We start from the raw sequence: 27,906 nt of genomic DNA, 5'->3' as shown, positions 1-27,906 counted from the left end.
ACGCACGCGAGACGGCGGCAACCTAAACATGAAAACTTCTCTGAATACACTTTGATCAACATCTTCTTATGCGAGAACTGAGGTAGTAGACCCATAGAAGGGTCCTGCCTGCTTATCACATCCCAATGCTGAAGTGAATGCCTGCCGTCCTGCCGCTCTCGAAGATTATGCAAACCAAGTCTGAATTGTACTAGCATATATCATGGGTGTATCTCACCGGCTGTTCACGGCGATAAGCTATCACGTACTCTACTTACCTATCTATGCATGCAAAACCAACCCCATTGGTATCGCCATCTCTTCGCAGGCAAATACTGTTCCTTGCGTCATAACAGGGCTGAGATCTGTCGAGAAGCTTTAATCCAGTATTGTCCGTGGCATACGACTGTCGCAGGAGCCTCTTTTCATTAATTCTTCCCGCTACAAGCGCGATGTTGAACACGCACAGAGCTCTGATATAAAGCTAACAAATGACCTGTCCGGTATCATGGCGTGCTAGATCGTGAGGCTCCTTTTGGCTAGTCCGTCCTGTACTTCGTTGCGTTGGGGTCGCACATGGTCATGCGCAACGCAAGATTCAACCCTGACTTACCTAGATCACAGTGGATTTGACAAAACCAACAGCACAGAGTCAATGAGAAAGCAAGACATGATTGTCATCGGTGCCAGTTCTGTGGGTGAGTGAACATGCATCTCCACGATCAACGGCGATGAACTGTTGTCGCTCCCGATCGACGGGAGACCTGAAGAAAGCTCAGTCGATCACCCCGCATTTACTGCAACGGGATTAAGCAGAATTTACTTCCAGACAGCCCTCGTCTCCTATCCTCTCTGGCAGAGTCACTGAGTCTACCTAAGATCGATGGTTATGATGGTTGTTGGTGTCTTTTCCAAGCAACAATATCATTCTCTCAGCCCCTTCATTCATACCACAGAGTACCCCAGAGCAAGGTGCCATAAGAGATGAAGTCTGCCTGCAGATCGTGATTCACCAGCCACAATCGTGGGAAGCACGTGATAGAATGTATTTCAAGCCCAAGTACGGATTATCGTATAAAACAGTCGAGGATTACTCTTTTCGGCGATAGGGAATGGGAGAAAGTCGGAGCCGACTCAGTACTACTTACCGGCTCACGTCTGACCGCTATTCTTGAGCATCAGGTTCCTAGTATTCGGCTGCCCCTGCTCCTCATGTCTCAATGGTGACAATGGAGAGCTTCAACGAGGCCACCGAGCACTACCAAATAACCTGCAATGTATTTTTTGGGTTGTTGAAACCATCGCGCAACAATCGTCCACCAGTATAGTCGACAACAGTAAATTAAGCAATGTAAAGGTTTCGGTAGTACATACATGCACTCTAGTCAGAAGTCCGTCTCGGCTTATTGTACGGAGTACGGAGTACAGTACAGGTGATCAGGCAAGTCAATTGCCTTGCCTCAGGGTCCAAGAAAGTAGACAGCCAATGCTTGAGTTGCGTGATTGTTGACCTTTGGTGATCACCGTACCTTGTATGTAAATAATGGAATTGATCAACTGGACACCTTAGGAAGAGTATTTCCTGCCAACTCACTGACTAACATACAGACGACAATCAAGGGTTTAGCAATGTTGGTTCCATCAGATCTCGTTACATATTGCAGTCGTTTGTTTGTAATTATCTCCCGGTGGAAATCTTAAGGACCCGTTAAGGTTCAACATTGGTGTATCAAATAAATGTGTGTCCACTTTGCAGCCCCCTTTCCCCTTGCTGCACCGCCCAGAGTTGGTGGTGACACTGCCACTGCCACCGCTCCAGCCTCCAGCCCCAGCATTCCTCCCAACTGCGTGTAACGATTACCATGGACGTACTAGTGCACATTCCCTGCTTTCCCCCCGCGTTCACCCTAGGGCTGGGCTGTCGATGATGACTCAATCAAATTCCCGCCCGCCCGCTCCCTCCGTGATTACTCAGTCGTGAGTATCCAACACTTCCCGGTCACGATACCAATACATACAACTGTTTCAAAACATTCTTGCGCCCGATACATAACTTGCGAATTTAGGGACTGGAACACCCCACAATGATGTCCAGTAGGGATGAAGCGGCACCGGCCGTCATCTTCTTAGGCGCTTTTCGATATTTCCCCTTATCCTCATTCCCCTCCTTTCCTACCTCCTCCTATGAGGCTATGACTCCTAAAGGTAGAACGAGGGGGCCGGACGACCTTGCAATGACTAGGGCATGGGTCGGAAACCGAAAGAAAACGGAAATCATTGATTTTCACTTAGTGCTTCGCTCATTACTACATGTGTGTGTCAGGTGACCGAATATCCGATAGTCGGAGACGCAGCTTATTTGCCGACTAGGGAGCAATAGTCCGTGGATGAAAGAGGTGAGCTTCGCACATTCACCGCATGCAGCATCAGCCCGAAAGAATCATAACTTCATCAGTCGACAAGACAGGATTACCTTGAGTCCTGTACGTAGTAGTATTCCGTAGTAGGTTCAAGGTTCGCCGTTCGCTTGGCTGAACGAGGGGGACAAAGCAGGCAGGCTCCACACAAATCAATTTCCCCAGAAGGACCGCTGTGTCGGTGCCCTAGGGAAGAAAAGAAAGAAAAAAAAACAATCAACAATTTGTAACCTCATATTTCGTGATAGCTTTGTACATGTAATAGTGCATGTGGATCGACGGTAAGGCATGCTTCCGTCTCCTCATAATTCCATAGTATCAGTCACTCCCGTTACTACTGGTAGTATAGACCTCGTAGGCTCTCGTAGTGCAGCGCTGGTGGAGACTAACTCCGTACTCCGTCGCGTATCGATTTTCCTTGTGGAGATTCATTGTCTCTCTTCTTTCTGAACCCAAAGACGATAGCTTGTGTCCACTTGGGAGCTCCATAGCAACTGATAAACCCGGCTATCTGCTTCCCCCTTTTTTTCTTCCAGAAGGACAGCGAATGTTGGGGTTGAAGAATGTGAAACCAATTCTTTCCTGTCAGCATCGGCGATGCGCAGGACTGATAGTGATACCCATCGAGGAATGATCGCCCAATACTTCAGGGCTGTTCGCTGGACTGGCTGATCTTCTTCGCTGGGTAAAATAGTTCGATGGAAATTCGAAAGGGAAAAAAACAAAATCAACCAGATAAAGAATCAGATAATGGAAGTTCTTTCCTGGTTGACAGACTATAGGCTCTGAGGTATCTCACAACAAAAGTGAAGCAAAAAGAAACATTGGTTGGCTTTTCTCCGCATTATCAGAGTTCAATCGTGACAGGGAGAAGACAAAAGGGCCTGATAGGGCAGGAGGGGGAGGGGGGGTTAATGGAAAGGAGATAAGTGGAAGGGGGTACACAGATGGCCTCAAATGATCTCATGATCATGCTTGCTTGGTCTGAATATTGTTCCTTGGGCTGCTGTCATTATGTATCATGATGAACAGCTCACTCAACCCCCTCAACCCCTCAGACCCCCAATCTTAGCAAAATCAAAAACAAAAAAAAAGGTGCCCAGCAATAATTATCGGCCCATTTCAATTAGACTATCAGCATACCTGAATTCGAGTGTCTACCCCTTCCCCATTTTACCTCGTAGTATTTAGGGCATACAAACCTCCCTTTCCCCATCGCCTGGCTTGTTGTTCCATTCGAAAGAAAAAGGCACTTGAACTTAACTTGCTTGTTTCAATATAAGTTTGGGAAGAGCCGAAAAAAAGCAAAGGTCTGGCCAAAAGACATCCCATCTTTACCGCTCAGAAAAAAAACGCCTCTGTTATCATCACTCCTGTCCAGGACCGTCCATCCATCATCATTATCCTGATCTTATATCATCATTACCTGTCAGTTTCACTGCGTATCTCAAGGCCAAAGCGGTGTATTTTTCAGACCTTGCTGATTGATCTGACTGGTATTAGTTGCCTTTAGTTCTTTTCGCAGATTGAACGAACTAGGCTAAGACAAGTACTTGGGAAAAGAGTGACTCGCTCAATTTCTCCTCCGCTTTCTTCCTTGTTTTTCTGGAAATATTTTTTTTTCCCAATCGTGGATTACGCCTGGGTGGAAACCAATCTTGAGTTTTCACTGGTGGACAAGACTCATACGTGTATCAGAACGTGTGACAGTACAAGAATTACTACACACAGTACGTCAGAAAGTACCCACTCCAGCTTTCTTTCAGTTGAAACATCCAGCGGGTTCTTCGAATTCGACCTTCCAAAATCCTTCCCCCCGAAAGTTCTCCCTTGTCTGTACGACGCCGCAGCAATTCGCGTGGATGGGAGATTCTTAAGAGGGCGAAAGTTGATTCCCACTCAACAATCTTATTCTACCTTTCCCTTGCCCCCCACCACCACCATCACCATCACTATCACCGTCCATCACCAACCATTCCCCACCCCCCATCCAAATCTCTCCTTCTATAACCCTTCCGTCCTCTTCCCCCGACTTGCGCAAGTGCAGTGGAAATTTCCCTAAACGAAGGAACAACGCTGGCACGGTTTCCTCCGTCGCATGATCATCGACTCTTACTCACCATCCTGGCGCTCTTTCGCTGCAGGTCCTCTGCTACACTCCACGTAACCGTGCAGGAAATTGGAAAAAAGCTACACATCGGTCCGCACTAGACAATCGCAGCCTTCACGACTTCCCTTGTCGGTCCAATCTCCGATTGCTCACATTTGTCGCCCTTCCCCTTTCGACCACCTGCATCACTGCGCTGGCAGGCAATCCTGCATTTGCAGTTCCGATCCTCGTCGCCGATACCCTTACCCTCTCGCCGTCTGCCCTTAGTCGCTCCCCAGTAACGCCCAGCCGACGCAAAGCTCAATCCCTACCATTACCGGCGCCTGTACAAGCTACCTGTGGAGGGGCTCTGCTGACAGCTAAGCACATGCGCAGCGCATACGGCTTTGACTTGCATAATACTCGTTTCCTTTCTAAGCGGTCATCGGCCCTCTCCCTGTTACCAACAGGAAACAGCCTTGCTCACCATCCCCGATCCCGCCCAATTGGCCCAGCTTCGCACGTCCTCCCATTCCTGCTGCAGAGTACAGCTTTCCCCGCGCATTAGGAGATCGGCAAATTCGAAGAGGGGCTTGAATCAGGATTCAGACACAGACAGAAAGCGGAGATCACAAACAGGGCGAAATAAAACGAGAAGGCACCCAGGGAACAGGATATTCCCTGGTTTCAAAAAGGAAAAGAAAACAGCGCAGGAGACAGATTATTAGCCGGTGTCAAGTCATCAGACGTACTGGGTCAATTGAGTTGGAACGCAGAGACTCTAGGCCTACCCACCCCCGCCGAGCCGATTGTTACACAGAGTCGGTGTCTGTTTCAGTTGTTATCAGGAACCCGTACCCCAAACCATCGCGAGCGCTCTCTGGCAGGGCTCTCCGCATTGCATCAGAGGCAGGCCAAGATGCAGATATCAAAACCGCAATCCCGCTAAGGAAGTGGCTTTTGCATCACTCAGCCAGACACGATCCCCATTCCGGCTCGTATTGCATTACAGTGACAGGCTACCATTCCAGGGTCACCACAGCCGCCTAATCGTTGTGTGTGTCGTTGTTCATTCGTCCTCCTAGGGTCCAGGTGACTCAGGCATTGGCACGGTTCACGGCAGGTCTACAATCTCACATCTTGCAGCTGGGTACTACGTCTGCTAGGTTTCCGCAATGGCTTACGCTGCTACTTCATCGCCTTCCACCCTCAATGGCGACAGTCAAGCAAGTTTAAAACTCACTGGCTCACTCTCTCAACCCCCCAAACTACATAATGTCATTACCTCAATCCCGCCTGCCTCCAATCCCTCATCGGCAAGCTTCTACTCCTCTTACTCAGCCACCCCAAACTCTACTCACTCAACCTACAACTACTCAAATGCTTCAAGCCCCTCAGGCACACCCTTACATATCCCCTCTGACTCTCTTCGAGGGCGACTGTCCACTGCCCCTCTTATACCGCCTGGCACTTTCGAGCTTGGAGAGTCCGAGATGGCTGTTCCTGGCTACGCCATCACCTCTGGCTCGGCAGATATCATCACGCAGAACACGAACAAAGGCCCCGGTTTGATGCGTAGAATCTCACGTGGAGCAGCGAGCAAGCTCACGAGAAGACGTACTTCCACCACCCACAATGACAAGCGAGATCGAAGCTCCGGACCGGTTATCATGCGCAGACGAAGCGATAGCAAGACTGCTCAGAACAGCTGGGAGAACGCCCTGGAATCTAGCAACGAGGAAGACAGCAATGATGCCTTGGAAACCAACGGCGCCTGTGGTCCAGAAGCATCCAGCCTACCAAATGATAGCTCAATGACGGCTTCCCGCAACTGTGGTGTGGTTGCGCCTAAGGTTGACGGGGCAATCCAACGTGGCACGATATTGACCAAGGTCACGAAAAAGCGCCGCAAACAAGTGCGTTTCTTCCTGGATCTCGATGCTGGCAAAGTCTACTGGGATCCCTCCAATCCAGCAAAACGGTTCTATATCGACGATGTGAAGGAAATCCGTGTCGGGGCCGATGCGCGGAATTACCGCGAAGAGCACCAGGTCCCAGAAGAACTCGAAGGTCGATGGTTTACAATTGTTATTGCTGATGCGGAACGCTTCAAAGGCCGTACGGTCAAAACAATGCACCTCATCGCTCCGAATGACCACATTCTTGAGCTCTGGACTTCAACCCTCGAACATATTTCTCGTTACAGGATAGGTCTCATGGCTGGTCTGGCAGGATCCGGACAGAGCGAGGCGGTCCTGAAGGCTCACTGGCAGCGTGAGATGCAATTATTATACCCCCAGGGTCTCAAGCCAGGCGATCAGGAGAGCCTTGATTTCGAAGCCGTGGAGGGTGTCTGCCGCAGCCTGCACATCAATTGCTCGAAGAACATGCTGCGCGCCCAGTTCTCCAAGGCTGACATCAACAACAAGGGCAAGTTGTACTTTTCCGAGTTTAGTGACTTCGTTGCTAGACTGAAGGAGCGGAAAGATGTGAAGATGATCTTCAAGGACAATGCTTTCAACTCTGACGGCCTCACTCTCGACGAATTCCTATCGTTCCTTCGTGATGTTCAGAATGAGGACGTTGACTCGGATCAAGCCCATTGGACATCTATCTTTGACAAGTTTGTCCGCAAGTCAAAGCCGCGCACGCCGAGCATTCCGGAACACGGTGACAACCAGGTCTCCCGAATGAGTGTTGATGCTTTCTCTTCTTTCTTGGCCTCCTCCGCAAATGGGATTTATGCCTCCCGAGCTCCCCAGTCTCGATTCGACCGACCATTGAATGAATACTTCATTTCAAGCTCACACAACACTTACCTCCTGGGACGTCAGGTGGCTGGGGCATCCAGCACAGAAGCTTACATCAGCGCATTGTCGCAAGGCTGTCGTTGTGTAGAAATAGACTGCTGGGATGGCGCGGATGGTCGGCCCATTGTCTCTCACGGAAGAACCATGACCACCAGCGTGCTATTTGCGGATTGCATCACCGTCATCAATCGGTACGCGTTCATCAGCAGTGACTATCCCCTTATTCTCTCTCTTGAGGTCCATTGTTGTCCCGAGCAACAGTTGGCCATGGTGAGAATTATGAGGGAGACCTTCAAAGATCAACTTGTCCTAGAGCCGCTCCTCAATAACACATTCGTTCTGCCCTCGCCTGAAGAACTTAAAGGTCGCATCCTGGTCAAAGTCAAGGTATGCGACGAGCCTCAAATGGACATGCGTCAAGAAACGTCAACCTCAATTATGAGCTCTGGTCGCAAACGCAGTTCAAGCTCTCCGTTCATTCGACCGATGGTGCCCGAGCATCAGATGACCTTCAATCTCCCTCCGCTAACAAGCTCGACCACTGTTGGCCCGGACAGCGCCGATACATTTCTGACATACGATCGACGCTCTTTCACGACCACTAGCATTAGCAGTGCTACAGAGGACAGTGACACCAACATGTTTTCGACCAGTCAGAAGGAGCGAAGACGAAGCCAGAAGAGCAAGATAACCAAGCCTTTGTCGGACCTGGGAGTCTACACCCGCGGCTATAAGTGGCATAGCTTTTTCTCTCCGGAAAGTCAGCAATACAACCACGTGTATTCCTTTGCCGAGCGCTCTTTCGAGAGCATCTGCCGCGACATGGACAATAAGGCTCTGTTCGAGAGGCATAATAGGAAATATCTCACCAGAGTCTATCCCTCGGGGTTCCGCTTACGGTCGTCCAACTTTGATCCACTCAAGTTCTGGCGGCGTGGTGTGCAGATGGCGGCCCTGAATTGGCAGACTTACGACGTCGGCATGCAAATGAACCATGCAATGTTTGCAGCCGGAACGGATCGTACGGGATATGTTCTCAAGCCCGAGTCCCTCCGCACTGTGCGTCTTGGTGAAGAGGCAGCGAAGGGCAAGGAGAGGAAACTCGTCAGATTCTCGGTCGATGTTATCTCTGCTCAGCAACTGCCCCGCCCCCGCAGCCTTGGACCAGAGGATTACATCAATCCCTATGTCGAAATCGAGATGTTCAGTGCAGATGATCGTGGTCAAAGTTTTGTACTTGGCGAGGGAGGCATGGATGCCTCGGCTCGCAATGGTATGTCAGGGATCGGGTATCCTCACCGTCGGCGTACCAAAATTGAACAGAGCAATGGCTACAGTCCCATCTTCAATGATCGGTTCAAGCTCTCGCTAGAAACCAAATACCCCGACCTGGTCTTTGTACGTTGGACGGTCTGGAGCTCGTTGGATGGCCGCAGTGCAGGAAACAATAACAGTGTGCAGCTGGCCACATTCACAGCTAAACTCAGCAGCCTTTCGCAAGGATACCGCTACCTGCCCCTCTGTGACACTGGTGGTGACCAGTACCTGCTTTCCACGCTGTTCTGCAAGATCACCAAGGAAGACCCTGTCTCAGTTCAGCGTCTTGATGCGGAAGAGCTCCGCGCTGAGCGAATGGGAATTTTCCGTCAAATCGGCCAGTCTGTCTTCAAACGAGCCTCATCCACCGAAAGGGACCGGGACACTGGCTCCGACAAAGGCAGTGAAGCTCCAATGACTCCCGATGATAATACTTCTCCCACATCCCCCGCGCTGACTCCGACGGTTTCGGCAGCTTCTACTTCGTCTTCATTTCCCTGAATCGCTTGACATCAGATGTCCCTGTGCATCGTCATGCTCAACTGACGCCACGCCTTCACTCCTGCCGTCCTCTCTTAGCCAGCTTACCTTGTCATCATGATCTTGTCCATCTCGTTCAATGTGCAAGTATAGGAATGGCGTTATCCCAGCTTGACTGCATTGATTTGTGTTATTATTTGTTTGCATTTATGTTTTTGGAGCCTTGGGTGCATTTCAGCTGCCGAGGAAGCCACAGGTGGGCTGGATGGAAAGCATCATCTCGCAACTGGTTGTTTTGTTCTATGAGGCAGTGAAAGATGCATGGCCACTGTTTAGCGTCCGGATGGCCGAACGGTGTTTCTGTGTCTTGTTTTTTTGATTTGTTCCTATACTATTCTGCCGGAGTACCCTGATTTATGTGGCGATACCCTCTGCTTTGAGTCTTGTCTTATTCTTCTTTCTTTTTGCTGACCGCATCCCGGTGCGAACTTTATCCATATCCTATCTGTTTATTTTGCGTGGCTTCTTCCTGGGTTTTGCATTCGTTACACTACGGTTCGGTCCTCAGGCCTACGACCTCAACTCCAGGTGGCGTATCAATCATGACAATCATCATCATTTGCATTTTGGGTTGCGTGGGCATCGACGGTCGAGGAGTTACACGCAGGAAGTCGAGCATTGTTAATGAGGCCGAGGTCTTCTTGTGGCGACATTGCATCTTCATGATCTCAACATTTCCCATCTGTCACTTGTTTTCAAGGGGAATTGATAAAGTCCTCGATGTGGAGGAGAATCACGACTTGATTTATTTTGTCTTTCAATCTCCTGTTTTAACACGAATTATGCGGCTGGGTCGCTATTTCTGCAAGCTCAATTCGATGACAAATTGAAGAACGATCATGATCTTTGAATGTATGAGTGGTAGTCATCTTTTGTAGAGCATTTGAGTATTTCATATGAACGGACGGCGGAGCCTGGCTCGGATGACTTGCCCAGTTCTCGGTCCACCTGCCATCCGCCGGACTCCCGTAAAGGCAACGTGACGACTTTCCCGACCGCCCTCCGCATCCAAGCCATTTACTAGATTGCTACTATCTCCGAACTGACCTGGCCCTCGATTCGACATTCGAATACTTCTTGAACTATTCTCGCTACAATGGACCCATTCTCAGCAGAAGGCGGTAGGTTTCTTGACCCTAATGACATACAATGCCCCCTTTACTTCCTCCCTCAAGCTCTTCATCCACTCCCCGCAACCGCAACCCGTTCTCTCGAATTATACCAGCCTAGGTAACAAAAAACAACCAAACCCTGCTAACAACCCTCCTCCACAGAATTAATCAACATCCACAATGCCTTCCACCAAGGCCAATATCCCGCCGTGATCGACTTCGACCCCGCGGTCCTCTCCCCGGAGAACCAGCTCCCCGCCCGCATCCTCCAGCTCCGCGCCCAGATCGCGCTGGGCCAGTCCGCCGCCGTGCTGGCCGAGCTCGCCGGCGAGGACGACAGCAACCCGGACCTGGCCGCGGTGAAGGCCCTGGCGCAGCAGTCGGCCGGCGATCTCGAGTCGGCGCACACCCTCGCCCAGGACCTCGCCGAGAACTTTCCCGACAACGGCACCGTGCAGGTCCTGGCCGGCACGGTGCTGCAGGCCCAGGGACGCAGTGAGGAGGCGCTGGCGCTGTTGGCCAAGCATCAGGGAAGTTTGGAGGCGTAAGTTCGCACCCCCTACTGACGGCACTGGGCTCTTTGGGTGTTTTGCGTCTGGGGAAATAGGGGGCTGATTCGAGCGCCTACAGCGTCGCCTTAATCGTGCAGATCCACCTCCACCAGAACCGATCCGATCTCGCCCTGAAAGAAGTGCAGGCCGCCAAGCGCTGGGCGCAGGATTCGCTGCTGGTCAACCTGGCGGAATCGTGGGTGGGGTTGAGAGTCGTATGTCCTTGCCCCTTCGTGTCCCCCCTTGCCCTGTCCGACATGTCCCAGGAGAGTTAGCGTTCTCCAGCCGACCGATCATGGGCGAACTTCTTGCGCGATCGCTACAGTTACTGACCGATTCGACGTGTCCAGGGTGGCGAGAAATACCAAGCGGCCTTCTACGTTTACGAGGAACTGGCCTCCGCGCCCGGCACCGCCGCCCCGCTGTCGATCGTCGGCCAGGCCGTCGCCGAGCTGCACCTGGGGAGACTCCCCGAGGCGGAGGCGGCGCTGTCCACGGCGCTGGAGAAATATCCCGACGATGCTGAGGTGATCGCCAATGCGATCGTGTTGAATGTTCTCGCTGGCAAATCGGCGGAGGAGTTGGAAGGGTATGTCTCCCGTAAGATCTGGTGCTGAGCGGATGCTAATTTTGATATGTGTTTGTTATAGACGTCTCCAGCAGACTCACCCGTCGCATCCTCTGTTGAGCGATATCCAGGAGAAGAGTGATCTCTTTGACTCTGCGGCGGCTAAGTACGCCCCTAGGGTGTCGGCCTAAGTTGAGTGCTAGGCGCTGCTGTGTTTTGACTCTGCATTTGTTTCCTCCTTTCTTGAAGTTTACATTTAGTATCACCCTCTAGCGCAAGTTGCTCCTTTCATGATGAATCCATACGATGGCATAGCTTTCGTACTACCAGTAAATATTAAGCGATGTCTTCATACTTCGTCCTTTTCGAGTGTGGGGGATTCCAAACAGTTTCATAAAGGCTGGACGTACCCCGGCACGGCAGAAATGACCTCTTTCTCTTGTGATGCACAGCAAACAAAGTGACAGGTTGGACCAGACTTATATACCTCCGAAGATAATTCAGATTGAAAATAGGCCCGAAATTAAGTATTTATGTAGGACTGATGGACTTGACGCAAATGAGGCAAACTGACTTTGCTTACAACCTAATTGCCATTCGCCATGTCTTCCTTGCCAGTCAGATCGCAGAACGCCTTATACGTGACGAACGGATTCTCCTCTCCGCTGTCGGTGCTCTCGACAATGCACTCGGCATTGGCGCCTACGAAGAACACATAGCCCTCCTTGACTTCCTCCGACTTGTGGCCAACGGTGATCTTTCCGGCTCCGCCCGTGCAGATCAGAATGCTAGGGCCGACCAGGCCGTCGAAAGTCGCCTTGGCGCCGGGTCTCCGGAGTTCCGTCTTGACGACGCTAAATTCCTCAATGGGCGGGTCGTAGAGCAGACAGGATGAGCCGCTCGAGTACGCCGGCGCGTTGAGCACGACGTACGGGTAGTCGGTCGGCTGCAGCTTCTGCTCCTCGATGGGCGCATATGAGTACGTCAACATCTCTGTGAGCGTGTCCACGTCCTTGAATTTGGGGGTGAACCCGGCCCGCACGACGTTGTCGGATGACGCCATGCATTCAATGATGTCGCCGGAAACGTAGGCGTGGATGTCATCGGCCTTCAAAAACATAGCCTCACCGGGGGCGAGTTTCACGAAGTTGAGGAAGAAGAATACAAAGAGACCGATATCATCGGGGAACTGGCCATTGAGGCGAGTGATGATAGCAGCCAATTCGGCCGGGTTGCTAGGATTCGTCTCGGGAGAGGTAGACGAAGTCGCAAACGTGTCTGGTTGTTGAGTGGCTTCGACTAGTTCCTTAGTGGCCGCCGCAATGTCCTCGGGAGAGGACTTCATCAATGTGGTGAAGAGCGTGCGCAGAGCGTCCTTGTTCTTGGAGGTTACCTCAGGGTCTTCCGAACTCTCGGAACCCTGAACGGTGCGCTCGAACTCACTGGCAGCCTGCTCCCCAACCAGATTGCGGAGGGGTTTGACGGCCTTCAGAAAGTGTGTGATCTGATCGAGGGGACGGAAGCTGCACAGGCCTTCGAAAGGAGTTATCGCGATGGCCATTTCAGGCTTGTGGTTGTCATCTGCGAAACGACAATTTGAAGTCAGCTGCAGTACTATCACTATGGGGTCTGACAAGGATCATGAGCTAGTTACCAGGGTAGTTGCGAGGGTCTTTCGCATGGAGCTTTTCTGCAAGCTTCTTGTTGGGGTGCGCTTGGATGCTAAGAGCTTTCTGGACAGAAAGCACCTTGAACAGGAACGGCAACTTCCCGCCATATCGCTCGCTGACCTCGGCAGACATCAGAGCCTGGTTATCCTGGACCATATCGAGCAAGGTCCGCTTGGTCTCGAAATCTTTGGAGGGCAGGGAAGGGTGCGTGCCCATCCATAGCTATACGTCATCGGGTCAGTCGACAGCTTGCGGCGGCTCAACCACCAGGTGTACCAACCTCTGCATAAGGCTTCTCTGCCTCTATCGAGAAGTCCGAGTCAGACGAGGTAGCTGCATACTTGGCAGCCGCAGAATCGTGGCCGATTTTGCCTGGGATGAGGGTTCAGCGAAAGGCAGGCGGGTAAAGAATCGGGGTGCGGGGAGCTCTTACCCCAGTCATAACTATTAACACCTGCAGAGATCGAGTTAGACTGTCAGCCTAGGACTATATTTTAAATAGAGATAGAAGAAGTTACACTTACCACATTGAAGCCGGAGCAATGGGACCTGCATGTTGGCGGAGATGAAGGGGATAATAATGGGTGTTGTCGATAACAGAACCCAGGCTCTATGATATGATAGTGGGGTGGGGGAGGGGAGCTCAGGAAGGGCCAGGGCAGCAAAGAGCGGGAGGAGGGGTGGATATGATATTCACTAATGGGTTATTCTTCCTAGGGAAGCTAGAGTGAATGAAGGAGAGGGGAGAAGGAGGAAGGAAAAAAGTAAAGTAGAAAAGAAAAGAAGACTCTCAGTCTCAGAAGAAGAAGAAGAGATGTTACCCATCCCACCTCACATTAACACCACTGTTCTCGGCCTCACCTCCCTCCATCCTCCATCATCCCTCCATCCATCCATTCCCTTGAAATCTGCCCCTCCAGATTCGTCCGATTGTCTTGCTGGTTCCCCAATTCGGTGATTCCACATGCGTCCCGGTACAACTTCCAGGCTTAGCGTCCTTACGTAAGTCACTATCGGACTGGTTGTGTTTACTTTACTCGGTTCAGGTTAGTTACCTTACGTGAGCCAGACCGTGATGGTCTCTGCCAATCAGGGAATGCCATGGAGTACCAAGCGTCTGCCGACCAGTCGCAGCCGAAAGAAGAAGACGACGGCGACGCGCCAAGATCATGACGCCGCCGTCGGAGAGAATGTCCGCGACGAGGCCGTGGAAGCATCACAAGCATCGCCAGCAGCTTCGGCTTCAGCCTCTCAGCTCCAACACCTACCATCTCCTCAGCCTCAGACTGCTGTCGGGAGTCAGAGGTGTTCAACTCCAGGGCCGCCTGCTGCTTCTCTGAACTCTTCCTCTGAAGGTCGACCCCACGATCAGAGACAGGGCGCAGCGCGTGGAACACGCAGCTCGGCTCGCAAGGACCTGGTCTCCGCTTTCCCTTGGGAGGCCCTCGACATAGACAAGCTCAAGTCTACAACCACCACGACCACTCTTACTGTGCAGGAAATAGCAAGTTCAGCCCTAAACAACACCACCACCCCAAGTAGGAGCTCTCCACTTCAAAGCAGTAAAGGTCAGCAGCAGACCAAAGATAAAGCTGCGGACCTGAGTCCCTCTCTCCGCATTATGTCCCGAAATCGGCCCCGAGGCCCTCCAGTCCCCAGGGACAATGGCCTCGCAGCCAATGAGGAGACTGATATGTGGAACAAGATTCTACAGGATCTACGCAAGGCCAAAGAGAAGAACGACAAGCAAAAGGTCCTGGCAGAGCAAATAGCTACGCTGAATGAGAAGATCGGCCGAGAGGGCGGGAGTAAGTCATATTCATCTCCTTCTCGATGGGCATTCATTCGCCTTTTGCTTTCTCCTCCTACAATTAAGGCTATACACCTAGAAATTGGGTTGTGCCATTGCTTCTCTTTCTGTGCAAGCCATGGTTGCATCTAGACCTCTGTTTGCCCTTTTCTCGGAGGCGGAGGCCGTTAGTCTTGCAGGCGCTAACGGATCGCAACAGAACCAACTTTGAGCGAGCATAACCAACTGGACAGCCTTTACAGGCAGATGGCGAAGTTGTGCGAGGAGGAAAGAGCTATCCTCCAAGACGAGCCCAGTGATGTGATCAAGAACCTCGGTCTTTTGACAGCGCTTCGGCAGGCATCAGAAGCCGAGGCGCCGCAGAACCGGGCTGCATCTCTCTCCAAGTCACGGAAGAAGCGAAATGAGATGGACGGCTCGGCTACCGACTCGCCGGGTCCGTCCAATAACTCCTTGTCGGACAAAGTCAGCCGCGTGAAGGGTGGCATTCAGCGTAGTACCAGTGCATCCAGCTCGCAGGCCCGCGAGGGCCGGGACCCCATTGTACAAATCAAGGTAGAAGAAGGATCCGAGGGCGCGAAGGGCACGCTAGCCGAACGAAGCGGGCATCTAGTGGTTGGGGCGGAAGTCGTCTTCAAGCACAACAAGAACAAGCAAGGTGTCGAAGGCGAGGGCATTCAATGCATCATCAAAGGGATCTCCGGGGATGGGCCCAAGAAACGGTACGCACCAACCCTTAGTCCAGTCCCACAGAACGATTGACCGATGTGCCTTCGAAAGGTATGATGTACAGGACCCGGAACCAAACGAAAACGGTGAACAGGGCGCGGTATACAGAACCGCCGCAGCGTCGCTGATTCCAATACCTCGCATCGGGTCTACGTTGCCCTCGTTTTCTCTTGGGAAACAAGTTCTAGCAAGATATCCAGACACTACCACTTTCTATCGTGCCGAGGTTATGGGTACTAAGAAGGATGTCTATCGCCTCAAGTTTGAGGGTGAGGAAGATGATAAGGAGATGGAGGTTGACCGCCGCTTCGTTCTGGACATTCCCGGAAAGTAATGCAGCCGTCTCTGTACCTCTCCTACCAGGCCTTTGCTCTCGCTCAAGCCTCGATAGATGCCAAGCCAGATGGATTGGTTCTGAAGGGAAGTAGGAAGAGAAAGGGGATAAGTCCGGAATCGCCTCAGGTTTATGGCGCGGGAAACATTCTACGATACTGCAATCAGAGGAAGGGTGAAATCGGCTGCCAGATTGATCGATTACTTGATACCCATTGTTTAGCTAGGTTCTTTTTATGATTTGATGGAGTTTTGTGACTTTGCACGGAGTTGGACTTGCTTTTCATCTTCCAATTTTTCAACCTGCTTCTTTTCCTTCTCTTTGTTACTTGGAATAGGTGGTTCTGTAGCGGACAAATGATATTGTGGACCAAAGGCAAATGAACGAAGCGCAATGCAGAAAATCTACTTGGACAGGTTTACACCAAATAGGCTTAGCCCCGGTGCCTAGTCAGCATTACATGCACTACAGTCAATGGGAAGCTGATGTGTCTGCACCCCAGTTCGTCCCGATGGACTGAAAAGGTTAGGACTAGTCATGCTTATATTCAGCCCTCTGAATCACGGCGACTCAGATTCGCCTACTCTGTAGAAGAGCGATCATGTAGACGGTGCATGGTGTGGCGTTTACCTGCTACTGCCACAATCTGACTACAGATCGCGTCATGCTGATTAATGACAGCTGAGTCATTGAGATTCCCCGCCCGTCGCCGAAGCCGCCGCCATTCCGAGGGGCCGAGACTAGAGTAACGCAGCGCCGAGATAGCAGTCCACGATGGACATCTATGATTGTACAGTCACCTCCCCTTTTCTAGCATCCTACCTGACTATGGTCCTCTTGTCGCAACTACCTTGCTGAATCATATGTGCAACTTCATTCAGTCCTAGGATAGAATTGGTTCATCGTCTCCTCTCTCTTCCTCAGAGCTCACACCTTCCTTCTCTCGACCACCTTTACGCTTCGCCATTCCCCGCCATGTCAAATTTACCGTCTCACGCCTCACCAACGTTTGCGGCGCAACCCGCTTCTTCCAATACCATTGAACAGCTCTCGCTGGGGTCAGATCAGATTGCCTTGAATAGTCGGATAGATGAGCTCCGTGGCGATGCGGTCAGTGTGACCGACAGTGACCGGGGAGATGTGACCCCCGCCGTGCCAGCCTCTCTTCTTTCCCCGTCCTTTACCCCGCCAGCAACCCCAGGTGGAACGTTCAATCCGGCACAATTGCTCCAACAAGCACAGCAGCCTACCAGTTCAAAGCCACCGAAACTCCTCTCGCGCCTACCCGATGTCGAGTGCATTGTCCGTGCCCGCATCCCGACGACGACGGGCGCGGAGATGTTTCTCCACCTCTACCACAACGACCTGGATAACAAAGAACATTTGGCAATTGTCTTTGGCAACACAATCCGCAGCCGGAGCTTGGACAAGGTTCGACCTGGAGAGACCGAAATGGATCGCATGATTCGTGGTGCTTATGTTGGCAAACTTCACCCTGGTCGGGTTAGCAGTTGGTATGAGGAAGGGAACGCCGAGGGAGCGAAAGACACGCAAAATGCAGATGAGAGTACCCCGAGTCAAGCGCCACTTGTGCGAATCCATTCGGAATGCTATACTGGAGAGACCGCCTGGTCTGCACGCTGCGACTGCGGTGAACAGCTCGATGAAGCAGCGAGATTGATGTCATTCCCCATGGAGACTTTGTCAGAACTCGCGTCGCAGCAGTCAGTGCCCGTCGCTTCGAACGCTTCTGGTGGTGTGATTGTCTACCTCCGGCAAGAAGGACGAGGAATTGGCCTCGGAGAAAAGCTCAAAGCGTACAACTTGCAGGATCTTGGATCAGATACTGTCGAGGCCAATCTGCTGTTGCGACACCCTGCCGATGCTCGAAGCTACGGTTTGGCTACGGCCATCCTTGTCGATCTTGGCCTGGGAGAAGATGCCAACCCCCACGGTATCCGACTCCTCACGAACAATCCTGATAAGGTGCGCGCAGTTGAGGGTCCCAACCGCGAGGTCGTTGTTAAGGAGCGCGTGCCGATGATTCCCTTGGCATGGAGATCGGGCGGAAAGGCCGGCATTACGAGTACAGAGGTAGAGGGATATCTTAGGACAAAGGTACGTTCTTATTCTCCCCCCTCTCCGCCTCACCCATACTGTGGGGCTTATCATTTGTGCATCTTGGCTGTCGAAAAGTATCTCAAAGCTAATCAATTGGATGACAGATTTCAAAAATGGGACATATGATTCAGTAGACTAAAAAGCACCCGTTCCTTGTCGCATGCATGTTCACCTTTCACACTTTCTGCTTACACCTTTTTCTTTACCCCTGGGCTCTATATACTCATGATGACCTCGAGGAGAGGTCTTATGTAATGTACGGTGTTTATGAGACAGCGACGTCTATCTTACCTTGCTTTTCTTGTCCTTACTTTCCTCATCTGTGCGTACCGCGTTTCCAAGGTCTCCTTCGGGGGTGATTAGTTTCGTGCACATTGTACGTTTCGGTGGATCATCGCTACAATAACTTCGGAGAAACAACAAGGGATCTGCGAAGTTTGCTCCCCGTTTGGCCTGGGCGTTAATCCTTCTGTCAAATTGAAGACCAATGAGAATGGTTCCCTTTGAGACGAAGACTGATGGAGACTGATGGGAAGAACAATGGCCGAACAATGGCCAGAATGCCGTCGATGATGTGCACATTGACTGCTCAACCCTGGGCCGGGAGGGGTGCTTTGTTTGTGCAGCTAGAACATGCCGGACGCCACGCTATCGAACTTTGACCCCATGGAACCATAGTTCTTGATTCTGCACCGCCATCTTGTCAAAAGGCCAAAGGCTGAAGAGACGAATGGCAATTGACAAGAGGAAGGCAAAACGTGGTGCACAGCGGTGCTAATGATTGACTTTTGGGGGGGTGAATACCCACTGCTCCCACTGCTGGAACCAACCAGACCGAATCGATTCCTTCCTGCGCCTTCGGGACCCTCCGTCCGCTTTCCCATCCTCTGTCTCGTCCCCCCCCCCCATCATTAATATTTCCATCATTAATATTTCCACCTTCCCCGACCACCTCGAGCATGCATTCATGCATGTCTCATTATCTTTCAATTAAAGCCATCCCCCACCAGTCAGTCTTTTTCAAATGTCACATATGTCCATCACTGGGTGAAACAATAATTTTTTTGTCAAACGTTCTCTACAACTCGTCTAATCTCACGTCCTGATCGTGTTGAATGGCTGGGTAGCTCACATAGCCCCAGCCCGCGAGTGTTCGGCCATGGCCACCCGCCTACCGCCTCTCAATGAATTGGCTCGATCGCCAGCCCTCGAGGAAACATCCCCATCATCTACATCCTCGCTGGTGCCCGGTCACCCAGTCACTTCTATTGCTGCAATTTCCGATTCGAACTCGGTGGTGAAAGTCGAGGACTCCCCCACCCCGTCTGCATTGGCCTCCGGTGATGCAGATACGCCCGCGCCTGATGCTGGAGGCGCGGCCACGGCGGTTGCGGGCCGGAAACGCAAGCTGAACAGCAATTCCGCCCGGGGTGTCGCCAATCTTACCCCGGAACAACTAGCTAAGAAGCGAGCCAATGATCGCCAGGCCCAGCGCGCAATTCGCGAGCGCACGAAGGCTCATATCGACTTGCTCGAACAGCAAGTCCGCGATCTTTCGTCGCAGAAACCGTACTTGGATCTTCAGGCTGCGCTGAAGCAGAATGAAGCCGTTCAAGTGGAGAACAGAGAACTCAAGCAGGGGTTGAAAGCAGTCCTGGAGATTATACAACCCCTGTTAGGAGACCAGGCAAAGTCTGGTAGGCCACATCTGTTGTCTAGTTTGCTTCGACAAGCATTCGGGCAGATATACTTACCTCAGACATGTTCTAGATCTTTTAGCGTCGGCAGCCGCCTCTACGAGCGCCAAACCCATGCCCTCGATATCCGTGACGTCGTGTTTCTCAGACAATAGCCATTTTCCTTCAAACACCCAACCGTCGGCCTCGACCGATTCCTCATATACGAAGCCTGCGGGCACGCAGCCCCCTTCCTCCTCCACACCCCTCACATTCTCGCCCACTGCAGGTCGACGGAATTTAACGGCTGCTGGTCCGGCTTCGTTTCGCATTGCGTTTGATTACCAGCGACATAATTTAGCCCATGGCCTTGACTTCGGCGGCACGGATGAGCGGATGGGATTCAATTTCTTGCTCGATACGTCGCAACAGGTACCCAAGGTGGATGGATTTCGTCGTTGCTCCGAGGCACCCAGACCAGCCCCTGCGAGCACAGCCTCGACTTATCCAGCACCTCTACCTGCAGGCGCGACGACGGAGCAACCGCTGTCCTTGCCTGCGCACTTGACTCCAATCCGGAACATCGCGCCGACCTGCACACTAGACGCCATCCTCATGGATTTCTTGCATCATCGCCAGCAAGAGGCAGCAAAGGGTGTACCGAAACAGAATCTTGTTGGCCCGTCGTATCCTAGCGTATCGTCCTTGCTCAATCCAGAACGGAGTGTGTACTCACATCCTTTGTCGAAAGTGTTCACTGACATTCTGCGCACGTTCCCGGATATCGCAACATTGCCGGAGCAAGTTTGTGTTCTTCTTTTGATGTTCCTTTTAATGCGATGGCAAATATATCCAACTCCAGAGAATTACGAGCGATTGCCTGAATGGCTGACCCCCCGTCCATCGCAGCTACTCACTCCGCATCCGGCTTGGATTGACTATTTGCCTTGGCCGCGCATGCGAGATCGCTTGGTGATGACGTATCGAGACTATCCGTTCGAGAACTGGTTTATACCCTTCACACGGACTCTGTCGGTCAATTGGCCATATGAAGCAACCGATTGTCTGCTCTCTACTGGAGATGGTGACGATTTGATTATCAATCCTGTCTTCGAAAGACATTTCCGGAACCTCAGCAATTGGTCCCTCGGCCCGGCGTTTGCGGAGGCATACCCTTCGCTGGTAGATACAACCAAGATCAAATAAAAAACCACTCACCGGCAATAGTACAATGCACATAATTGGTAGAGTGGGCCGCTTAACCACGGTCTAAGTTCGGTGGCCTGTGGCCTCGGTCATGCCCAACGTTTGCTTTCTCATCTCTGAACGCATGTCATGTGCAATTACCCGTCTTAGAAAACAATACTTTCTCAAGGATATTTACTCGGATTTCCGACTTTTTTTTTTAATGGTCAACCAAAGCTGCCAGTGCATCGAGGTATGCCTTAACACGAAAGACACGGTGCTTGACAGAATTTATGATATTGAGTCATAGAAATGCGTTGGAAAATTATTTGTATCTCGACTGCTCTCATATGACAAACCCACAGACATCATGATGCTGGATCCCCCGGAATTGTCTTAGTACACACAGAGTGACTGTACTGACACTTTGTACGGTCATGACGAGTTGCCCTGTCTGCTCTTCTCATTCCAGAATGGCAATCCCGCCTTCTGCCGTAGAACCCCATACATGGAGCTGCTATCTAAGCATTCACCCGCATAATCCCTGGCCGCCTCCATGTTGTCCAAAGCCACTTGCAAGCCCGGGAGCTCAACCTTGCTCTCCTCGGCCATAGCGAAAGCATGTTTGGCATCTTTGATAGCCAAGGACACTCCGAATCCAGGCCGTGAGCCCAGCGGAGGCGCGTACGCGCCCGTCGTCAACCTAGCGCATGTTAGAGGGTACATTCATCTGCTGAGTAGTGGGTACAAAAAAGACAGGCCAACCTCTTCGAATATCCCCCCGCGACGGGGCCGAAGGCTTCCCCGATGAGTTCCTCCATCGGCCCAGTGCCCAGGCCCGTGCGTTCAGCGAAGACCTGCGCTTCGCCGACGGCTTCCATCATGTTGACGGTGACGATGTTGCTAGTTTGTGTGGACACTGCACGTTAGCCCATGCTTCCTTCATCACACAGCACAGAGCCAAAACCGCCTCCTCGAATGGAAAAGCGCCCAAAAACAATATAGGCGATGACATGTAAAACGAGCAGAGTACTCACCCCGCAATCTTCAATAGCGAGGCCCGCGTAGCATCCTCGCCGCAATCGATGACCTTCCGCCCCATCACGTCCTGGATCAACGGCTTCACTTGTTGCGCGGCCGGCCTTGGCCCACCCAGGGCGAAGACGAGCTTGCCGTCGACCGCGATGGGGTTGCCGCCGAAGACGGGCGCCGCCAGGAACGAGGCCTCTTTCGCCTGGAGCTGAGCCACGGTCCGGCCGACCGTGCTCGGGTGGACGGTCGAACAGTCTACGAAGATCTTGTCGCGCAGCGAGACCTCGGACTCTGTGGCTGTGGTGATGAGATGTTGGAGGACGGCGTCGTTGGAGACCTTTTTTTTTTTCGCAGAGTTAGTTGGCTGGGTTTTTGATCGAATCGTTTTGGTTTTTGGCAAGACGCCCCGTCGCTGTAATGGGGATTCCAGTAATGGTTTATAGACATACCATGGTGAATATGATGCCACATTGGGCGACGAGCTTGGTGAAACTCGACTCCGGGGTCCCGCCCAGTGCCTTGAGAGGGTCTCCGCGAGTCATTGTCCGGTTCGAATAGAGCAGATTCAGGGCTCGTTTGCTGGCAAGGTGCTTTTGGAGGTTGCTGGCCATGGCCAGGCCCATGGAGCCGAGGCCATACTGTTGGGTTGGTGGGATTTCAGTATGGGTATGTGAAGCTTGGGGGTTTTGGTTTGTGGTATGAGAAGGGAGGGGGGAGGGGGAAGCATGGCACGGACCCAACCGATTTGTGGCATTGTGTTTGATTATAGGTATACTGAGACCTTTATAGTAGGGAGTCACTCGCTTAGAGTGGAAATGATGGTGAGTGGTGGTTGGATTTTATCTTATGGTCTGTGACTATTGTAGTACCTACGTATCTCGGGCGACAGACGATAACCGGCCGGACCCGATGTCGGGGAAGGCGGAGATATTGGCATAGAATCAACAAGCACTTTGATTCAGTCGTGTTTCTTGACTATTGTACTCATTATGCTAATGGTTGGTATTATGTCTCAATCGGGTCTGAACTGGCCTCGGTTTTCTAAAGGTCATAGTCTCCATAATCTAAAGCATTGAGGGTTTTGATGATTAGGGACTATAGTAGTTTTTTTCATGGGATGCAATGAGACTGTTGATGTTCTAGAGTAGCTTCAGTCATGGAGCATTGCAGCTTGCAATTATAGTATATACCATAGATCATAGAGTATAATCTGTGTGATCTGAGACCCAGTACAGTACTTATAGAGTAGACGACAGGGAAGTTAATGTAAGTTTACAGCCTCAGGCACCAACCGGTGATTGACCGCCCGGCAGGCCCCACCACTGAAGCAGTGCCGCTCCGGACGGGCGACCTGGTCTTCCATCCATTACTACTGCTGCTGCGGCTGCTGCTGCTGTTGTTGCTGCTGTGTCTCCGACTAACTTACTGCCTGCCTGCCTGCCTGCCTTCTGGACGTCATCTCCATACTCACTCCCTCGTTCCCTTTTCCCCCTCCTCCCGCTTTCTGATCAATCGCCTTCCTTTTTTCTTTTCCCCGGTCGCTCAATCTCATTATCATCATGGCTGATATGCCTATTGGTACGTTGCGCTCCTCCTCCCACCTCAACCCCTCCTCCCCCTTACTCTCTCCGCCCGTCCCTCCTCTCCTTGCCCGGCATCTCTCCGTACCTCCCGCCTTCCCTTCAGCTAACCACAACAATTCAACCAAACAGTGCTCGATGGAGGAACGGGTTTCCTCAAAGTCGGATATGCTGCGCAGGTCGGTCTACTCTGTTTTGATCTCGTCAATCGCGTTCAATCATTAACGCGCGTGTTTTCCTGCAGAACTTCCCCGAGCACCAGTTCCCCTCGATAGTGGGGCGCCCCATACTGCGGACGGAAGAGCAAGCAGGCGACATTGTCGTCAAGGATATCATGTGCGGCGATGAAGCTGCTGCCGCCAGATCAATGCTCCAAATCACCTATCCCGTATGTCTATACATTTGCTGGTTCTGAATTACCGTCTTCCTTCCCCCCGCCTCGCGGCATAATTCAGCAGCCATGTTAACGTTGGGCCGGAATGGTTTCCTGGCCGGTCTCACTAGATGGAGAATGGAATTGTCAAGAGATGGGACGACATGCAACACCTATGGAACTACACTTTCTACGAGAAGATGAAGATCGACCCCACCGGCCGCAAGATCCTCCTCACCGAACCCCCCATGAACCCCCTGAAGAACCGGGAGCAGATGGCCGAGGTGATGCTGGAAGGCTACAACTTCGGTGGTGTCTACGTCGCTATCCAGGCCGTACTTGCGCTGTATGCTCAGGGTAAGTCGCCAGTGCTTCTGGAACATCATCTCTGTCACCGACTAAGCTCCATGCTCTTTTTCCGCGAATCGCAGGTCTCAGCAGTGGTGTCGTCGTCGATTCCGGAGACGGTGTCACCCACATTATCCCCGTCTATGAATCCACCGTCCTGAACCACCACATCCGCCGACTGGACGTTGCTGGTCGCGACGTCACCCGCAACCTGATCGCCCTTCTCCTCCGCCGCGGTTACGCCCTCAACCGCACGGCCGACTTCGAGACCGTGCGCCAGATCAAGGAGAAGCTGTGCTACGTCTCATACGACCTGGAACTGGACAAGAAGCTCTCGGAAGACACGACGGTCCTCGTCGAGTCTTACACCCTTCCCGACGGCCGTGTCATCCGCGTGGGCAGCGAGCGGTTCGAGGCCCCCGAGTGTCTCTTCCAGCCGCACTTGGTCGACGTCGACCAACCCGGTATCGCCGAGCTGCTGTTCAACACCATCCAGGGTGCCGATGTCGACGTGCGCTCCAGTCTCTACAAGGCCATCGTGCTCAGTGGAGGAAGCAGCATGTACCCCGGTCTGCCCTCGCGTCTGGAGAAGGAGCTCAAGCAACTGTGGCTCACCCGAGTACTGCAAGGAAACCCGGAGCGACTCAACGTATGCGCTTTTTGTCCCAGACAAGCCCCATTCTATGCCATCCAGCTAACGTGGTCCATATAGAAATTCAAGGTCCGCATCGAAGACCCGCCCCGACGAAGACACATGGTCTTCCTCGGAGGTGCCGTGCTGGCCAACCTGGTATGCAACCCGTAGTCACCCAGCTTGTGTCCGTGACTGTCCGCTAACCCTGTTTTCTTTTTCCAGATCGCCGACAAGGAGGATATGTGGGTCACCAAGCAAGAATGGGAGGAACAGGGCGCACGTGCCCTCGCCAAACTCGGTCCAAGATAAACAGTCTAGGTAGTTTACCACTTTTCAAACCAAGTAACCGTACATACATACATCCATACCTATCAACCTACTTTTCAAGTGCTCAACTCGCCATATCCTGATCCCACAGTGACTTTATTTCGAAACACTTCGAGGCTCGTCGCGTCGCACTGTATATTCTAGCCAGATCCGTTTTATCCTATCGAAGTATATTTATATCGATCTTCCACGTTCACACTATGCAGTTGGAATATACATATTTCCAAACCGGGTGTTTCGCTCGTTCTCTGAGGAACAATGAAGCGCATGCCCATCCATGCCATTCGTACTCAAGCTTGTTATACTGTAATACACCTTCCCCTCGTCATATGGTCGTCCCTCTCGAAGGGCTGCAATTGTAAATTCCACATGTAGGTATGCACCGAGTCACTGGACTTTTTAGGGTAATCAAATCATAAACTTTTTTTCTCCTTGCTACAATCCATCTTACAAGAATCTCAGACATAATCAGACCGAGTAGTCAACCGAAATCAGCACAGAAATCCTTCGTCTAAGTCTATGTGGTGTATATATCTTCTACCAACCGAAAAAAAAATAAAAACTCCTCAGAATGCAGGACATGGGCCTCTATGATCCCAAGAATACAGAAGGAAGGGAAGAGGGGACATGCATGACCTATACAGAAGACAATGTGGAAGACAAGAATTATGTGAGTGAGTATGGTCACGCATCATACAGCACACGCCCATGAAATAGCAGGAACATGACACAGAAAAAAAAAAAAAAGAGAACCAGAGGCCCGTCTCTACCAGCGGAAAGGCGAATGGATATCGAGGGAATATATAAATGGTGGGATGGTGAAGCGCAGCTGCATCTGCGCCTTTGGGTATTACAGAGGCTGTAAGAGTCAATCAGTCATCGGAGTCGGACTCGGTCTGCTCGTTGGCGAGAACCTTCTTGCGCTCTTCGTTCATCTCGCGGTAGGTACTCCAGCTGAGGAGGAAGAAGGCCACGATGATGAGAACCCCGCCGATGATGGAGGCCAGCGACAGGGGTTGGCCGGTGCGCAGCCAGTCGACGATCGCCACGAGGAAGATGGTCAGTAAGGCGGCTACGGAGGAAAGGACGGGCGAGGTCAGGGAGATCAGGACGAGGAAGGAGCCGGAGAATGCTATGACAGAGAGGTGGTATTAGTTTGTTTTTCAATCCTCGGTTTATGGGGGTGTGCTTGATCGGACTTGACCTACTGGCATTGGCAAGGACGGAGATCAGAAGCATCCAGGCCGCTTCGCCGGTCGGCCAGCGGAAGGTTTCCAGACCAATGATGTGCAGAAAGGGCAAGGGGATCCACAGGACAAGGAGCGTGAAGCATCCGATGAGGCTGCCAAACGTGTTCGCGAAGATCATGCTGCGTCCGGCGCTGGTGCCCTCCGGGGGACACGCGAACCGCTTGTATAAGACCTCGTACAGACCGTACAGCACACTGCCGATACCGATGATGATATTGCCCAGCAACCGATTCTCGGCTTCGTCATGCGCTTTCCCTTTCTTGCCGTCGTCGCGATCCCCGTATGCCACCACGAGCACCCCGACGATGGCCACCACGACCGCGATGATCTTGTCGGCCCGCAGTTTGTCCTTGAGGAGGGGGATCGAGAAGGCATACGCGAAGAAGGCCGAGCAGTTGTAGATAGCGGTCAAGTCGCTCGGCGTGGTCATGTTGACCGCAACGTACCAGGAGCCTCCGGCAATTGTGAGAGCGGTGGTGACAAACGCCGTTGTTCGGAGCATATACGGGATAGGCGATCGCTGGGAATCACGGGACGTGAGGTGTACATCCTGGGTCTCCACCATTTTTGCCGTCGTGCGAAGGATATAGACATGCCGGCGCCAGAACGCCGCCCAGGACAGTTTGCGTTTCTGCAAGCGAAGGATAAGGAGCTGGAACGGCCACAGCAGCGCCCATGAACCATGTGTGAGATAGCTAGGTAGCAGCGGGGAAAGGTTAGCCTCTTGAATAGCGTAGAGGTCTCGAAGGTGAGCCAGGCGATCGAGTACTCCAAACTTACAGCATACAATATGGTTTGTCCCAGTGCAGCTCGTGCTGAATGTATACCGCGGTCTCCGTCTGAACCACGAAACTCGCCAGGCTCAGAAGCAGGAACCCCGAGGCAATCATATATTTTTGGCGCGTCGCGTGCTCCGCGCTGTGCTCGGGACTACTGCCGCGGATGGTCGGTCGCCGGGAATGGTGAAGCATAGGCCTGCCTTCTGCATCACCATTGCCCAGGCTGGCATTCGATAGCCGTCCCCGACGCTCATCCTTGAGCAGCGGTTGTTGGGCGCGGCCGTCAGCGGGTCGATGCATGACAGGGCGGTTCATGGGCATTTCATCATCCGAATCGTGGAAGTCAAGGGCCGGATCCAGATCCCGGGCTTCTCCCACACCCGTTAATGGCACGCTATCTGCAGCCACCTTGTGCGGATTATCTGGGTTGACAGATGTAAACAAAAAGTGTGAAGGGAGGAACGCGAGACGAGCGACAATGAGACTCGGAAGCCTGCTCCTTGTCTCTATTATCTATAAACCGGGGCGACTATGACGAAGCGTGCGTCGGAAAGTGGGATGAAGGTGGGCGGGTAAGCCGCGCAATCGGCCGATGGAACGACCGGCAGCTCAGGTGGACGGAAGGATAGATTGGAGGGACTGCCGAAGGTTTAGAGCCCAACGTTCACGTGGAGG

General features: G+C 52.2%; 10 protein-coding genes across 10 annotated transcripts; 6 read left to right on the top strand and 4 right to left on the bottom strand.

Moving 5' to 3' along the window:
• Window positions 1–5,660: 5,660 nt before the first annotated feature.
• ASPACDRAFT_20247 (putative 1-phosphatidylinositol-4,5-bisphosphate phosphodiesterase Plc1) lies at window positions 5,661–9,113 on the top strand (the record flags this gene model as incomplete). Its single annotated transcript, XM_020198933.1, has 1 exon — window positions 5,661–9,113. One exon carries the CDS (start codon window positions 5,661–5,663, stop codon window positions 9,111–9,113), a length of 3,453 nt encoding a protein of 1,150 aa, XP_020061103.1.
• Window positions 9,114–10,177: 1,064 nt separating this feature from the next.
• ASPACDRAFT_1877953 (putative Coatomer subunit epsilon) lies at window positions 10,178–11,722 on the top strand. The gene is made up of 5 exons (XM_020198123.1): window positions 10,178–10,273; window positions 10,427–10,808; window positions 10,895–11,030; window positions 11,166–11,404; window positions 11,466–11,722. The coding sequence occupies exons 1-5, from the start codon at window positions 10,249–10,251 to the stop codon at window positions 11,572–11,574; spliced, it is 891 nt and encodes a 296-aa protein (XP_020061102.1). The 5' UTR covers window positions 10,178–10,248; the 3' UTR covers window positions 11,575–11,722.
• Window positions 11,723–11,969: 247 nt separating this feature from the next.
• On the bottom strand, window positions 11,970–13,849 carry pmi1 (mannose-6-phosphate isomerase pmi1; the record flags this gene model as incomplete). Its single annotated transcript, XM_020197784.1, has 5 exons — window positions 13,578–13,849; window positions 13,487–13,507; window positions 13,334–13,425; window positions 13,038–13,275; window positions 11,970–12,964 (listed from the first exon to the last, which is right to left on the bottom strand). Exons 1-5 carry the CDS (start codon window positions 13,606–13,608, stop codon window positions 11,970–11,972), a joined length of 1,377 nt encoding a protein of 458 aa, XP_020061101.1. The 5' UTR covers window positions 13,609–13,849.
• A 962-nt stretch (window positions 13,850–14,811) lies between these two features.
• On the top strand, window positions 14,812–16,325 carry ASPACDRAFT_74331 (SAGA-associated factor 29 family protein). The gene is made up of 2 exons (XM_020204184.1): window positions 14,812–15,585; window positions 15,644–16,325. Exons 1-2 carry the CDS (start codon window positions 15,110–15,112, stop codon window positions 15,924–15,926), a joined length of 759 nt encoding a protein of 252 aa, XP_020061100.1. The 5' UTR covers window positions 14,812–15,109; the 3' UTR covers window positions 15,927–16,325.
• A 576-nt stretch (window positions 16,326–16,901) lies between these two features.
• On the top strand, window positions 16,902–18,181 carry ASPACDRAFT_49146 (GTP cyclohydrolase II; the record flags this gene model as incomplete). The annotated part of the gene is made up of 2 exons (XM_020202212.1): window positions 16,902–18,044; window positions 18,152–18,181. The coding sequence occupies 2 exons, from the start codon at window positions 16,902–16,904 to the stop codon at window positions 18,179–18,181; spliced, it is 1,173 nt and encodes a 390-aa protein (XP_020061099.1).
• Window positions 18,182–19,090: 909 nt separating this feature from the next.
• ASPACDRAFT_74328 (bZIP transcription factor) lies at window positions 19,091–21,118 on the top strand (the record flags this gene model as incomplete). Its single annotated transcript, XM_020204183.1, has 2 exons — window positions 19,091–19,744; window positions 19,818–21,118. Coding segments are annotated over exons 1-2 (1,420 nt in total), but the record flags the coding sequence as incomplete, so codon positions are not given.
• Window positions 21,119–21,210: 92 nt separating this feature from the next.
• ASPACDRAFT_74327 (NAD(P)-dependent oxidoreductase) lies at window positions 21,211–22,475 on the bottom strand. Its single transcript, XM_020204182.1, has 4 exons — window positions 22,390–22,475; window positions 21,946–22,277; window positions 21,674–21,811; window positions 21,211–21,611 (listed from the first exon to the last, which is right to left on the bottom strand). The coding sequence occupies exons 1-4, from the start codon at window positions 22,390–22,392 to the stop codon at window positions 21,344–21,346; spliced, it is 741 nt and encodes a 246-aa protein (XP_020061097.1). The 5' UTR covers window positions 22,393–22,475; the 3' UTR covers window positions 21,211–21,343.
• ASPACDRAFT_109598 (uncharacterized protein) lies at window positions 22,290–22,875 on the bottom strand. The gene is made up of 2 exons (XM_020195407.1): window positions 22,677–22,875; window positions 22,290–22,578 (listed from the first exon to the last, which is right to left on the bottom strand). Exons 1-2 carry the CDS (start codon window positions 22,692–22,694, stop codon window positions 22,378–22,380), a joined length of 219 nt encoding a protein of 72 aa, XP_020061096.1. The 5' UTR covers window positions 22,695–22,875; the 3' UTR covers window positions 22,290–22,377.
• A 421-nt stretch (window positions 22,876–23,296) lies between these two features.
• On the top strand, window positions 23,297–25,399 carry ASPACDRAFT_109594 (actin-related protein 2). Its single transcript, XM_020195406.1, has 7 exons — window positions 23,297–23,518; window positions 23,653–23,699; window positions 23,765–23,908; window positions 24,025–24,250; window positions 24,325–24,890; window positions 24,954–25,031; window positions 25,098–25,399. The coding sequence occupies exons 1-7, from the start codon at window positions 23,500–23,502 to the stop codon at window positions 25,182–25,184; spliced, it is 1,167 nt and encodes a 388-aa protein (XP_020061095.1). The 5' UTR covers window positions 23,297–23,499; the 3' UTR covers window positions 25,185–25,399.
• Window positions 25,400–25,952: 553 nt separating this feature from the next.
• Window positions 25,953–27,756, bottom strand: ASPACDRAFT_74325 (uncharacterized protein). The gene is made up of 3 exons (XM_020204181.1): window positions 27,233–27,756; window positions 26,411–27,147; window positions 25,953–26,334 (listed from the first exon to the last, which is right to left on the bottom strand). The coding sequence occupies exons 1-3, from the start codon at window positions 27,550–27,552 to the stop codon at window positions 26,075–26,077; spliced, it is 1,317 nt and encodes a 438-aa protein (XP_020061094.1). The 5' UTR covers window positions 27,553–27,756; the 3' UTR covers window positions 25,953–26,074.
• Window positions 27,757–27,906: the final 150 nt, after the last annotated feature.

Source organism: Aspergillus aculeatus (assembly GCF_001890905.1).
Source record: "Aspergillus aculeatus ATCC 16872 unplaced genomic scaffold ASPACscaffold_1, whole genome shotgun sequence".
NCBI lineage: Eukaryota > Fungi > Ascomycota > Eurotiomycetes > Eurotiales > Aspergillaceae > Aspergillus > Aspergillus aculeatus.
This window is presented reverse-complemented; position numbering and strand designations above follow the sequence as displayed.